The sequence below is a fragment of the Myxocyprinus asiaticus genome, chromosome 9 (assembly GCF_019703515.2).
Source record: "Myxocyprinus asiaticus isolate MX2 ecotype Aquarium Trade chromosome 9, UBuf_Myxa_2, whole genome shotgun sequence".
Classification (NCBI taxonomy): domain Eukaryota; kingdom Metazoa; phylum Chordata; class Actinopteri; order Cypriniformes; family Catostomidae; genus Myxocyprinus; species Myxocyprinus asiaticus.
This window is the reverse complement of record NC_059352.1, coordinates 25,119,364-25,134,566: the sequence shown is the minus strand read 5'-3', so window position 1 is coordinate 25,134,566 and position 15,203 is coordinate 25,119,364. Positions and strand designations below refer to the sequence as shown.

Here is a 15,203-nt window from a genome sequence, read left to right as displayed (position 1 = left end):
ACAATATACAAATAATAACATACACTGTACAGTATACAATATGCTGTTTTTGTTTTGTTTTTTTGTTTTTTTACTATATAGATACACATTATTCAATAAAAATTAAAAATAAAAATATATATAAAAAAGTATATATATATATATATATATATATATATATATATATATATATATATATATATATATAGAATGTACAGTATTGTACTGTATTGACATTCAGGCTGTCGGTTGATAGTCAGTTGTTAAGAGAGAACATAATATAATAATAATAATATAATTTATGACAGTCCGGTGTGAGATATGAGAGTAAGGGTAATAAAGTGCAGGGCTGATGAATTTTGATCGTGGGAGATCAAGAGTTCAGAAGTCTGATTGCTTGGGGGAAGAAGCTATCATGGATTCGGCTGGTGCGGGTCCTGATGCTGCGATACCGCCTACCTGATGGTAGCAGTGAGAACAGCCCATGGCTCGGGTGGCTGGAGTTTCTGATGATCCTCCGAGCTTTTTTCACACACCGCCTTGTATATATTTCCTGGAGGGAGGGAAGCTCACCTCCGATGATGTGTCTGGCAGTTCGCACCACCCTTTGTAGTGCTTTGCGGTTGTGGGCGGTGCTATTGCCGTACCAGGCGGAGATGCAGCCAGTCAGGATGCTCTCCACAGTGCAGGTATAGAACCGTGTGAGGATGTGGCGGTTCATTCCAAACTTCCTCAGCCGTCTCAGGAAGAAGAGGCGCTGTTGAGCCTTCTTCACAATGACTTCAGTGTGGACGGACCATGTGAGTTCCTCAGTGATGTGGACACCCAGGAACTTGAAGCTGCTGACTCTCTCCACTGGTGCTCCATTGATGGTGATGGGACTGTGTTCTCTGTCTTTTCTTCTGAAGTCCACCACAAGCTCCTTTGTCTTACTGACGTTGAGGGAGAGGTTGTGCTCCTGACACCAGTGTGTCAGAGTGTGCACCTCCTCTCTGTAGGCTGTTTCATCATTGTCAGTGATCAGACCCACCACCGTCGTGTCATCAGCAAACTTAATGATGGCATTGGAGCTATGTGTTGCCACACAGTCATGTGTGTACAAGGAATACAGTAGTGGGCTGAGAACACAGCCCTGCGGGGCTCCAGTGTTGAGGGTTAGTGATGAGGAGATGTTGCTACCTATTCTAACCACCTGGCATCTGCTTGACAGGAAGTCCAGGATCCAGCTGCACAGCGAGCTGTTTAAGCCCAGAGCCCGGAGTTTCTCATCTAGCTTGGAGGGCACTATGGTGTTGAATGCTGAGCTGTAGTCTACAAACAGCATTCTCACATAAGTGTTCTTTTTTTCCAGGTGGGAGAGAGCAGTGTCTATTGTAGATGCAATGGCATCATCAGTGGAGTGGTTGTTGCGGTAAGCAAACTGCAACGGGTCAAGATTGAGTGGCAATACAGAGCAGATGTAATCTCTAATTAGTCTCTCAAAACATTTGCTGATGATTGGGGTCAGAGCAACAGGACGCCAGTCATTTAAACAAGTTATTTTTGATTGTTTTGGTACAGGCACAATGGTGGATGTTTTAAAGCATGTGGGGACTACAGACAAAGAGAGGGAAAGGTTGAAAATGTCCGTAAAAACACCAGCCAGCTCGTTCGCGCACGCTCTGATGATGCGGCCCGGAATGCCGTCTGGGCCCGCGGCTTTGCGGATATTCACCCATCGGAAGGATCGGGTTACATCCGCTACAGAGATGGAGAGTGAACTAACCTCTGTAGCTTCAGCCGCGAGAGCTCTCTCCACGAGGGCGGTGTTATTTCCCTCGAAATGAGCATGTGCTCGTGCTTCAAACAGAATGTGTAAAGCTGCCGCTCATACACTGTTAACACCTCATCATTAGCATAAGCATTGCTTGCTTTCTGTGTTTGTAATAGATTACAGACAGCAGAACGCGCATTAAGCTTGAAACACGCAGCACATGCAGACTATATATTTTTTATTTAATTAAACTGCAGCCTTTTGTGGTTTAATAAGCACATTTAAGCCATATAGCGAACTTCTTATCTAGAGGTGTGAAGCTGTCATCAAAAACATTCAAACTCAAATTGCTTCTTCTGGCTTTCCACCAAAATAAAAGCTAAATTTAACTAGATGAAATTGCAGACGAGATTGAAGAAATTGCGACAGAAATATACTACTACTTTATAGTAAAATGTAATATCAATGTAGTAATAAATAATAATAATAATTAAATAATAATTACATTCTGTTATGCAACATCTCACAAGCAATAATGCTGTTATACAGAATAAAAGATTTAATCAATGATTTCATTAATTCTGTGATGCTCTGCTATGCAGCACTGTATTTGACCAAAAAATAACTCCAATGTTATGTTTTGGATTGTGCTGTGAGGATCTGTATAGAACCACTTTATTTGATAAAAAAATAAATAAAAATAAAAAATGTAATGGTATGTTGAAAAATTATTTTGTTTTTCATTTGATTAAAATTCTATGAATTCATTTTAATTAGAAGGTTTTTATTGTTAACATACTGTATGATAAAACATTAAAAACAAGGAATTCAGAAAAAAAAAACATAAAACAGAATTTTGGAAAAAATAAAACAGATTTCATAGGGCCTTATACTGTATTTACAGTACTATACATATTGTACTAGCAGGGTTGGGAGGGTTACTTTTGAAATGTATTCCACTACAGATTACAGAATACATGCTGTAAAATGTCATTTGTAACGTATTCCGTTAGATTACTCAAGGTCAGTAACGTATTCTAAATACTTTGGATTACTTCTTCAGCACTAGTAGATTTTTTCACTTGTTTTGACTATAAAAACTCAGTACAGCCAGTACAGTAAGCCAAAATACACATGTTAAAAATACATTCTCCGAAAAACATAAATATCTTATGCAGTGTTGTTTCTAAAACAAGATAAATCTAATTTATCTTGTTTTAAGGATTTTTAGATATTTTTACAGGAAAACAATACAAAAATTATCATCAAGAATATGATTTTTGCTCTAATATCAAAGGTCTTACTAGAAAAAAAGAAATTATGATCCAACGTGAATTTTCTTGATAAAAAAATATGATTGTGCCTGGCAATGTGTGCATGTAAAATGGCTAGAAATAGCATTTTAGCTTAGCGTAAAGCTGACAATTTACACAAGGTTTATTTCTATTTCTTCTGCTCCAAACTTACTGCTCGTATGAATGTAACACATCATAAGAAAGTGTTTCACCGCTGTTCAAATGCACTTTGGATCGCATCATTTATATGTATAAATGTTTTCCATCTGAAAGGACTAAATATTAAATGAAACAAATGACAATAAAATGCAAAGTAATCTCTTCAGTAATCAAAATACTTTTTGAATGTAACTGTATTCTAATTACCAATTATTTAAATTGTAACTGTAGTGGAATACAGTTACTTTTACTTTGTATTTTAAATACTTTACATGTATTCCGTTACTCCCCAAACCTGTGTACTAGTCACCAAGGTCACCTATTAACATAGGTAAATAATAATGAGACAGAGAGAAGGAGAAAATGTGGATGGTCCCTCAAAAGGACTGAAATCTGACTATTGCACACTTAGTGCTTGGCTTAACACAAGATCTAACGTGGCCTTACACATGCCCACAGTACAGAGGCTCAGAGTCTTGAAATGTGATGAGAGCTGGGACGTGACCCCATGACATCTGATTCAGGCCTGTCATATCAAAGAACGCAAACATGTATGAGGCTCCGCATGTGTGTTTGTACACTTTTGTGCACGCACGAATGCCTCTTCTTCTCCCACAGTTCTGAATATCAAGCATTCCAGTCCATTCCAGCAGGCAAAGGAGCATAGATAAAAACTGACATGCTGCACAACACAAAGTAAACAAACACTTTTAGACCGACTGGGGACAGGAAGAGCCCAGTTTATAACACATAATACAAGAAACACCAACATCTCACACCACTTTAAAATGAAATTCTGTCATCATTTACAGTATTCGCCCTCTTGTTGTTCCAGACTCACACAACTTCTTCCATGGAATACAGCCTCAGTCACCATTTACTTTCACTAAGGGTAAGAAAACAATTGTCAGTTTTGGGTAAACTGTTCCTTTAACGCAACTGCCTCATGTTAAAATGAGGTGCCTTTAAGTACTGTATAATGCTGGGTTTAAAATAATATTTCTTCAAGTCAAAACTGACCCCAGCTAGCATAAAACACCTTGTGAATAAATGTCTTTCACACTTGGTTTTGCACCAAACCCACAGTAAAGGAGCTATACTTGTTTGCATAACTTTCAATAGAGCATACCAAACTTTTTTAGCATGACTCAGATGTTTATGTATGCTAATACAGTATAATGTCTCCCACAGAGAGAGGGAACAGCACCACATTCTGGGGAGGCAGAATGAAAGAATACCTCATTAGATGAAGAAGAAAGCAGATTAGTATGAAAAAAGGGGAGGATGTTGATTTTTTCCTTTTTAGATACAGCCAAGGGAAATAGTAGGAATGTTTCAGTTACATATTTAGTAATAGCTGCCTTACATAGTCCTGTACTTTAAAATACTCATTTATTAAAGGGATCTTTCATCCAAAAATGGAAATTCTGTCATAATTAGTCACATGAACTTCTTTTATGGCACTTTGGGGTCCATTTTTAAGCTTTAAATTGAGGCACTTTCCACTGCCATTGTTTTTAAAAGACGCAGTGGAACATCTCCTTTTGTGTTCAGCATAAGACAGAAAGTCAAACGCATTTGGAAAGACTTGAGGGTGAATAAATGATGACAGAAATTACATTTTTGGTTGGTATTCCTTTAATACTAAATTATTTTGATTCACTTTCAGAACCTAGAGACAATTTACCAGCCTTCTTTACATTTAGAATGTTCTTAAACTGTGACCTAACTAGAAGTGACAAAAGTTGTCTGGCGCGGGCACCCGAAGCTCCCGTCCAGGGCCTGTAGGTTTACGTCGTCCCTGATGGCTAAGGCACTAAAAGAGCTGCACGAGGGTAGTTCTGACCCAGGATTGATGCAGGAACTGCGCTCGGTGACCGACCTTGCCCTCCGGGCGACGAAGGTCACGGCGCGGTCTCTCGGGCAGGCGATGTGCACCCTGGTGGTCCAGGAGCGCCACCTTTGGCTCAACCTGGTCGAGATGAGAGAGGCCCACAAGGCACGGTTCCTTGACGCCCCCACCTCCCAGGTTTGCTTATTCGGCAACACCATTGAGGACTTTGCCCAGCAGTTCTCGGCGGTGAAGCAGTAGACAGAGGCCATTCAACACATCCTGCCCTGGGGCGACTCAAAACCCTGCACCCCGTCTGATCGTCGCCAAGGGCATCCTCCTGCAGCAACAGCACCGGCTCCACCGCGGCCCGCCCCCGCGGCCCGGCCCCGGCGTGAGCCCACTGTAGGAAGCAGACGCCACCCGTCTCACGGCCGGCCACCAAGAACCCTAGGAAGGCTTCAAAGCACCCTGAGACGAGCGACCCAGGGACGAGGAGATCCACTTCTACGGAGCTGTTAGACAGACCACTCCATCCCCCGGCGGAGGGCCGGGAGGAGAATCTTTTGTTTCAAGAGGCTGTGGTACCCAAAACTTCAACAAAAGAGTGGTTTCCTTGTTCTCTGGGTCACATGTCAGGTGTGCACGGCCGTCGTCATGACTGCCGTCCACCGTCTCATTTTCGCAGGTTAGGCGCTCCAGCGGTGGACCCCCCGCCCCTGCGCGCCCAGCTGTGGCACAAACACGCCCACACCGCGTTGGCTCCGACGGTCTGCGGGGACGATGTTCATCCTCCCCCCTCCTCAACCAATCTTATGGTGGGTATCAGGAGCCAGGTAAGTGCTTCGATGTCCCTGGACTCAGCACGGCCACGGCCCCGAGCCCCCACTGGTACGTCCCACGTGATTATCCCCTTGGTCCCCCTCGCCCGGAGTTTGGACGTGTGGCTTGTGCTTTCCGATCCGTTGCGATGGCTGACCCAGACTGTCCGACTCGGCTACGTGATTCAGTTCGCCAGGCGCCTGCCCAGATTCAGCAGCGGTGAAGGGCGAGGGCGCCGCTACCTTGTGTGTGGAGATCGGGACCCTTCTGCGCAAGGGCACGATAGAGCCTGTCCCTCCAGCCGAGATGAAGAAAGGGTTTTACTTCATCGTACCGAAGAAAGGTGGTGGGTTGTGGCCAATCTTGGACCTGCGAGTTCTGAATCGGGCCTTGCACAGACTCCCGTTCAAGATGCTGACGCAAAAACGCATTTTAGCGAGCGTCCAGCATCAAGATTGGTTTGTGGCGGTAGATCTGAAGGATGCGTACTTCCACATCTCGGTTTTACCTCGGTTTACTTTCGAAGGCCGGGCGTACCAGTAGAAGATCCTCCCCTTTGGCCTGTCCTTGCCTCTTGTATCTTTACGAAGTTCGCAGAGGTGCGACCTTTGCGAGGTAGACCTGTTTGCTTACCGGGAATCCTCCCACTGCCCGCTTTGGTATGCCCTGACCGATGCACCCCTCGGTATAGACGCACTGGCCCACAGCTGGCCCCCTGGACTATGCAAATATGTGTTTCCCCCAGTAAGCCTACTTGCACAGACCCTGTGCAAGGTCAGGAAGGACGAGGAGCAGGTCATCCTAGTAGCACGCAGAGCTTTATAATCTCCGAGCAGCTCTTTGTCTGCTTTGGTGGACAGCGGAAAGGAAGCACTGTCTCCAAACAGAGGATCACCCACTGGGTCAATGACACATCATGATGGCATATCATGCTTAGGACGTGCCAGACTCTTTGGCAGACATCTGCAGAGCAGCGGGCTGGGCGACACCCAACACATTTGCGAGGTTCTATAATCTCCGGGTTGAGCCGGTTTTGTCCTGTGTGTTGTCAGGTATGAACAGGTAAGTTCCGGGACAGCTGGCCAGGTGTACCGCTTGCGTATAGCGCCTTTCCCCTCCCATGAGGTGAAGACGTGCGCCTTTGACTCCCAGTTGTGTTTACAAGTTATGATCCCTGGATGATTTTCCTCCTTAGCCCTGTGGCAGACGAGTTTGCAGAGAAACTCGCTACCGGCCCAGTACATGTGCAAACTAAGCCCTATACTTGGGTAGGTGCTCCACATGCGCTGGTTCCCCATAGGTGACCCCATGTGATATATCTTCCACTAAATCATTTCCCTGTCAGTAAACTGCGTCTTCCTTGGGCAGAGGCCCCTCTTCCCCCAGTCACCATGCTTGTAGAAACTCCTCCCCCCACGGGTAGGACCTACCAGGTGACTTCACCACATCACATACTTCCGACAAGACTCTGTAGGACCATGTGACATATTTCCGCTCGAAATACCCCCCCCTTCTCTGGGTGGGGTGTGGTCTCCGTGGTGTCTTCCCCTTGGGAGTGACACCCCCCCCCTGATGTAGACATTTATGGCCCCCAGTCGGTTAACAAATTCCACTCTTTTTGTGGAGAAAAAAGAGGAAAAGAGGCCACGGTTGGGCTGGCCTGTCCCTATATGTTGGGCAGTTGACTTGTTCCTGAAGGACCATTCGACTGCGTTGGGGGAGGTTAAGTGATGGCCTGGTGTGCTGGCTACGAGGCACACAGAGGTCTGCCCGTCTCGCACTGCTAGTCCACCTAACACAGTTCAGTAGTCGTGCCGTTTTGTATAGGGACCCCTAGTGTCACTACATCGACGCAACGTCGAGTGAGTGACAGATAGGGAACGTCCTGGTTACTTTCGTAACCTCCGTTCCCTGATGGAGGGAACGAGACATTGTGTCCCTCTTGCCACAACGCTGAACTACCCGCTGAAATGGCCGGGACCTTGTCTCGGCTTCTCAGCACAAAACCTGAATGAGTGGTTGCATACCAGCTCCTTTTATACCTGTATGTCCGGGGGAGTGGCATGCAAATTCCACTCGCCAATTCCCATTGGCCTTTTTTCAAAGATCAGAGGTGTTTAGGGCTCCCAAGAGTGACCCCTAGTGTCACTACATCGACACAACGTCTCGTTCCCTCCATCAGAGAATAGAGGTTACGAAAGTAACCAGGACGTTTTCAGTGACAAGTGATATGTGTGTTCACAATAAAAGCAAAAATGCTGCACAATCAGCCAATCAGTACATATTTGATGTTATGTGGAGTGGGATTTTGGACCAATGAGGTTTCAGAAATAGAAACCAAGGTATCTATAAAATGTCCTGTCACTTGTTGCTGTCTCGTCTCGTTAGGACAGAAACTTTTTTTTTAGGATATAATTTTTTATTTTATTTTTGTTATTTTTCCTTTATTGCATCACACCTTGTGCGTTTCCCAAAAACATTGTTAGCCAACTATGGTCTCAAGTTCCATTGTTAACAACACAGTTCAGTGATTTGGTGTTTCCTGAAACCAAATTTGGTTGGAATTACAGCTCTCTACCTGTGGTTTGAAGCATAGTTCCTTGTGAGTTTACTGTGTGGACATAATTTGACTTCGCTGAGGCTTCCATATCTTTTATTCCATATATAACTTTCATTCTATCAGGAATTTGACCATGTTTACATGCACTTAAGAAAACTACTTATTCTAAAGGGTTTTGCAGAAAGTTGCGTAAAGTCACGTAAACATGAATGCAGATTTTTAAGGGATTTATGGCTGTTAAAAGAAAGCGCTTTAACACACATGGCTTATGTGTCCATGTTAATGCATAAGTGAAGTTCGTATATGTTTTTGAAGAGTGCACATGTGCATATGTGCTCAAGTGTGCCTGGGGGAAGTCTGATGTAAAGGGAAACCCCACTATTGCAGTAGCATTACACAGCGCATGCATCTTTCGTGCATTAAACATCTTTCTGAACTAGGTGTAAATAAGCTATTATAATTTTACATTGACAGAAGTTATTACTCCACCTCTTTCGTAACATCACAGACGACAGCTCTTTATTGTTGAACCAAAGTGATTCGAACAATGGATGTCCGGCATAGTTACAAAATTTTCAGGAAACGCTCGTCACTAGCTAGTTAAATTCTCCAACGATGCATCGTACTATGGTGGTTCAGCAGTGAATTATGTAGTTGTACAGGAAATGCACCTGGTTTGGACAGGGTGTTTTGCTTTTTTGTAACAACATATAATATTTCCCAAACAGTAAAAAGACCAATTTTGTGTCAGAGCTATGGCACAGCAGTCAGTGTACATACATTAGACACATTGAGCTGTGGTGCTCATGCAGAAGCTGCATTTTGAAACCTACTTGCAATATGTTTCAATCCCACACTTTCTCCCCCCAAAAATTCCTGTCATTCTCTACTATATCTATCTAATAAAGAGGCAAAAGCTGAGAAAAAAATTCTCAAAAAGCACTAATGCCTACAAATGGCCATCAGATATTATCCCATATTCTCTTTTAGCATCACTTAATATGAAGGGATGAGACTCTCTTCAGAGGTTTTCCATGCCACTGCACTTGTCTTGTCTTCACATTCATGTTCATGCACCACCTCACTCCCTCAAGACAGCCCTGCCCCCTCCCTCCATTCTTGGTGTGTTACCTAACACTGCAAGGACCAAACCATACAAGGCATACATCGATCAGCCACAACATTAAAACCACCTGCCTAATATTGTGGTCCCCCTCGTGCTGCCAAAACAGCGCCAACCCCCATCTCAGAATAACATTCTGAGATTATATTCTTCTCACCACAATTATACAGAGCGGTTATCTGAGTTACCGTAGACTTTGTCAGTTCGAACCAGTCTGGCCATTCTTTGTTGACCTCTCTCATCAACAAGGCATTTCCGTCAACAGAACTGCCGCTCACTGGATGTTTTTTGTAAATTCGGAGTAAATTCTAGAGACTGTTGGGCGTGAAAAATCCCAGGAGATCAGCAGTTACAGAAATACTCAAACCAGCCCATCTGGCACCAACAATCATCCATGTGATTATCTAATCAGCCAATTGTGTAGCAGCAGTGCAGTGCATAAAATCATGCAGATATGGGTTAGGAGCTTCAGTTAATGTTCACATCAACCATCAGAACCATCAGATCAGAAAATGTGATCTAAGTGATTTCGACCGTGGTATGATTGTTGGTGCCAGATGGGCTGGTTTGAGTATTTCTGTAACTGCTGACCTCCTGGGATTTTCATACACGACAGTCTCTAGAATTTACTCAGAATGGTGCCAAAAACAAAAAACATCCTGTGAGCGGCAGTTCTGTTGACGGAAATGCCGTGTTGATGAGAGAGGTCAACAGAGAATGGCCAGACAAGTTCGAACTGACAAAGTCTACGGTAACTCAGATAACTGCTCTGTACAATTGTGGTGAGAAGAATAGCATCTCAGAATGCTATTGTGAGATACAGGTTGGCACTGTTTTGGCAGCACGAGGGGGACCTACACAATATTAGGCAGGTAGTTTTAATGTTGTGGCTGATTGGTGTAGCTACAAGACATAAACAATATGCATGTTAACATGATTTTAACATGATTTATAACATAGCTCAGATAATTTGGTCTAGGAAGAATTTAATAAGAAATGCCACTTATGAAACTCTAGAGGAGACACATGCGAGGTTACTGGTGTCTTTATCTCAAGAGAAAAATCTGTGAGGCGGGAGATTTATGGAAAAGTCTACATTTTTTCTCCATTTAATCTCATGGCTGTCATGGGGAAACATTTGAGATATTACAGAGATCTCATTTATGAATGAATGGCTGAATTACTGAATGACTGAAATCAAATATGCATGCTTCCATTGACACCATTCATGGCAGATCGTTGCTAAAAGCCTCCAGAATCACACAAATCACCATATAAAGACAGCTCTTACTGCAGTTTTCCCCATTAAACTTCCTCTATTAAACTCTCTTCTGTCTGCCTTTAATGGCTGTCTGGGTGAGTAATGCATAGGTGCTGGTGGCCGTGCATGTTTCACAGCGTAATCCGGTCACACTGTGTATTGTACCTGGCACATTAAACATTAAACACACTCTGCCCAGCTAACGAAGCAGAAGAAGAGACCTGGTTTCTGACACAGAATCGCTGTCTATAGAAACTAAGTCTTCTATAGAGGCACACGTGTGGCCATAACTAACATCCAAGACTGAATTCCAAGAACAACACATTTTATAGCTTGAAATTCCAGGCAATAAGGCAACCACAAAGCCTGCTTCCTCCATATACAGTACATGCACAATTTAATGTACAGTATACACAAACCAATTACCTAGAGCATAAAACAAAACATCTTTCATCCAATGTCACTATTTTACAGTGGAAATAAAATGATCGCTCATAAATAGCAGCTTAGTGCTTCATTGTTGTACAGTATCACCATGGCAAAAGTCTAGACAGGATTAGAAATGTTCTATTTACCAAAGGATAAATAACCTTCCGTGTCACATCATATCCTGCCCACATCCTCCCAGCTCTGATCCAATCGCTTCAATACACAGGAAGCATCAACCAACGCACAAAGCTTACATTTTGTTACAGTAAATGATAAGAGTAGATATGAATCCAACTATGTTATTATTTTGAGTGATGCAAGACACTCCTTTTGCACTGCTGCTGCCGTTTTCAGAACAGCCACTCCTTTAAAGTGATAGTTTACCCAAAAATGTAAATTCTCTCATCATTTACTCAACCCTCATGCGATCCCAGATGTGTGACTTTCTTCTGCTAAAAACAAAAATATTTTTTGAAGAATATCTCAGCTCTGTATGTCCATACAATGCAAGTTAATGGTGGCCAGAACTTTGAAGCTACATAAAGCATATAAAGGCGGCATAAAAGTAATCCATTTGACTCCAGAGGTTTAATCCATGTCTTCAGAAGTGATATGATAGGTGTGGTTGAGAAACAGATCAATATTTAAGTCCTTTTTTACTATAAATCTCCACTTTCAATTTCACATTCTTTATCTTTTGTTTTGGAGATTCACATTTTTTGTGCATATTGCCACCTACTGGGCAGGGAAGAGATTTTATAGTAGAAAAGGACTTAAATATTTATCTGTTTCTCACCCACACCTATCATATTGCTTCTGAAGACATGGATTTAACCACTGGAGTCATATAGATTCTTTTTTATGCTGCCTTTATATGCTTCTTGGAGCTTCAAAGTTCTGGCCACTATTCACTTGCATTGTATGGACCTACAGAGCTGAGATATTCTTCTAAAAAACATTGTGTTCTGCAGAAGAAAGAATTCATACACATCTGGCAGGGCTTGAGGGTGAGTAAATGATGAGAAATGTTTCATTTTTGGGTGAACTAATCCTTTAAGAAGTACAGTTAGGGATATCAGCTCATTTTCTGCAGATCATGATGTGTGTAACGACCATTCATGTGTCAATGTGTTTCAAATATTTAAAAAATTCATAGAAGATTATGCTAATATCTCCCAATTACAACATCATTAACTTCTAAACATCTAGTTCAATGCTATAAAAAGTGCTATATTAGTCCACTTACACACATTATTTGAAATGCTTTAGGTTTGAGAATGCTGACATTACCAACGGTGACATCAGTCTAAAAGCTTCACATCTAACTTTGTATTAGCTATATAAAATAAATATATATTGCCTCAAAGATATATATAGTAGTTTTCAGAGAAAGTGTTAAGGGTCAAAGAAAGTGTTCAATTTGACAATTTGTACATATGGTCAGAAATACAATATTATATTAAACAGATTTGCATATATTTACATAAATCAACATGCTATTTGTTGGAATTTCTAATTAGACATTAAATAGCCAATTGCACACACAAAAAAAATTTAAATAAAATTAAAATAAAAAATTATATGGAATTGTTAAGTGGTCGAAGTTTAGGGGGATATTGCTTAAAGCGATAATTCACTCAAAATGAAAATTCTGTAATCATTCACTCACCCTCAAAATTAGAAGTCAGGAACAACATTAGGGACTGACATCCTCATTCCCAATATCAATGTAATTAAAAAAAAGCAGCATCTTCAAAAATTCTCCTGTTGTGTTCCACGGAAGATATAAAGTCATGAGGGTTTGGAATTACATGAAGGTAAATGAGAAAATGACATCAAAATTTTAATTTTGGGGTAAACTATCCCTTTAACTCCTTTCTGAAAAAGACTGTGACAATTTTCCTCTGAGTGGGGCCGAAGAGAGCATCACAATGCACTGATAATTAACCAACCTGTTGTACCACGTTTTCTGGCTTACAGTCCACCAATCATATATTAGTCACTAGTTTTTCTTACATTCAAATTATTTTACAATATCACACCTGCAGTGACGTCACACCTTATTGACCCATAGTAACATTTACCCTAACTAATTCAACATCATTCATAAAAAAAATCCCCTCAGTCTTCACAGCAAAAAGATATATCAAAAACAACATATCACTGAAACCCTCCCCGTTTACACCTACTCTCCCCATTCCACCTCTCTTGTCATCTCTCAGACGCGCTTACCAGGTGTGCGCGACAGTGAATCGGCGTCTGTGACGACTGCCCTTGTTTACCATGAGCTTGCGGAAGAGGCGCGGGGAGCTGCGGGGAGATATTTTGGGGGAGGTCATGCGCTTGTTGCCAGTACCCAGTCTTGGCGGCTCCAGTTCCAAATGCATGTGTTCCTTGAAGGTGCGGATGCAGGGGTCCAACTCGGGTGCACTCAACTCATTGGATGACATGATGATGCTGTGGGTGCAAACAACCCTATTTCGCCCTCTCTGACTCACACTACTACCAACAATTCCTTCCTATTCTCTCAGTCAGCTAGAGGTTATGCCATACAGGCTGATGTTTGGTGTGTCAGACAGAAATATCTGCACGCTTGAGCTGTTCTATTCTCTCTCCCTCTCTCTCTCTTTCTGTCAGCTTAGGCTTTCGGCAATGCAGTAGAATAATCCTCTCTCGCTCAGTTCCACTGACACACTGAGAGCTGGCTCCGTCAGCTCAGTCACACCTCTTTCCTGTGAGAGTAAGTAAAACACACACACTCTCTCTCTCTCTCTCTCTCTCTCTCTCTCTCTCTCTCTGTCTCTCTCTTTGTAACCACACCTCTCAGTCTTTTTCCTTTTAGGCAAAGAGAAAGAGTGCTCACTCTCTCTCTCTCTCTGTCTCTCTCTCTCTTACATAGACATAGTTGACTCCTGTTAGGATCTTTTATGTCCACTCTTCTTTTACTGACTCAAACTTTCATTTATTTAGATGTCTGTCTACCCCTCACTACTCTCGCTCCATTCCCACTGCTCTTGAGACTCTCTCTGACTTTATTCAGCTTTAGGAAACTCCATCTTAAATTATTCAACAGTGAGCAAGAGTAGGTCTTCTCTCTCATCAGCAGCTCCTCTCTTTAGGAACTACCAAGCGGACCTTCCCATGATGCTCTCAAAGCCTCAGCAGAGACAGAGAGGAAACTCAAAGGAAGGAATTGAGTACACCTAACTGCAGCCTCAGGCAGTGTCTTCATTGTAAATAAACAGAATAGCTTTGAGACCCTTGGATTAGAAAAGAGCCACAAGAAAATGTGCATAGTGACGGTGGAATTGCTCCACCCGTTTGCAGCTGATTGGCCAGTGGTGGTTGGTTTGTTTGATGGGTGTCTCTGGCTGAATTTTGATGAGGGATTCTGCCCTTTCACAGCTCAGTGACTTTCAAGACACTGTTAAAAGAAAAAAGAAAAATCAAAAGCAATTTAAGCCCAGGATTAGCTGTGTCCGGGAAAATAAATGTAGCTCTGAGGTAATTGAAGGGTTAGATATGAAAATGTTGTTTAGTGTGGCTGGTTTGGAGAAAAAAATATGGCTATGAATTGAAAGGCAAAAGAATTTAAATAGCAAATCTTTCCAAGTTTAATAATAAAAAAATAAATAAAAATAAAATAAAAATGCTACAGAAAATGATGTAACATAAAGGTCCTCAAAATGTTTTGAGCATTTACCAAGGCAGTCATGTCTAATTTCATCAACATCCAACCATACAGAAAATTAAATGTGTGATATATTTTATATCTTGCTTTATATCTCCTAATTAATTAACAATTTGTAATACCTACAGTGTTTATTTGTTCAGTCAGAAGCAGGGACGTAAGCACTATAGACATTTAGAGGGGCACACTTCCACCAATTTTCAGAATGGTGGACAATCAGTATGGGTTTTTCAATGACAAATTCTGAAGTATTTTACATTTGCCCCACACTAATCTTTTATATTTGGTTACATCCTTGGA

The 15,203-nt window shown here is 42.0% G+C and overlaps 1 protein-coding gene across 2 annotated transcripts in view; it reads right to left on the bottom strand.

Moving 5' to 3' along the window:
* The window catches only part of pde4ba (phosphodiesterase 4B, cAMP-specific a), a 293,954-nt gene that overhangs the window by 150,023 nt on the left and 128,728 nt on the right, over window positions 1-15,203 (bottom strand). Inside the window, exon 1 of one of the 2 annotated variants that reach the window (XM_051707189.1) lies at window positions 13,445-13,813. The exons of the other annotated variant lie outside the window; for it this stretch is intronic. Coding sequence (XP_051563149.1) covers window positions 13,445-13,662 — 218 coding nt within the window. The 5' untranslated portion in view covers window positions 13,663-13,813. Of the gene's footprint in view, window positions 1-13,444; window positions 13,814-15,203 lie in introns of those variants that run through there. 2 annotated transcript variants of the gene reach the window in all.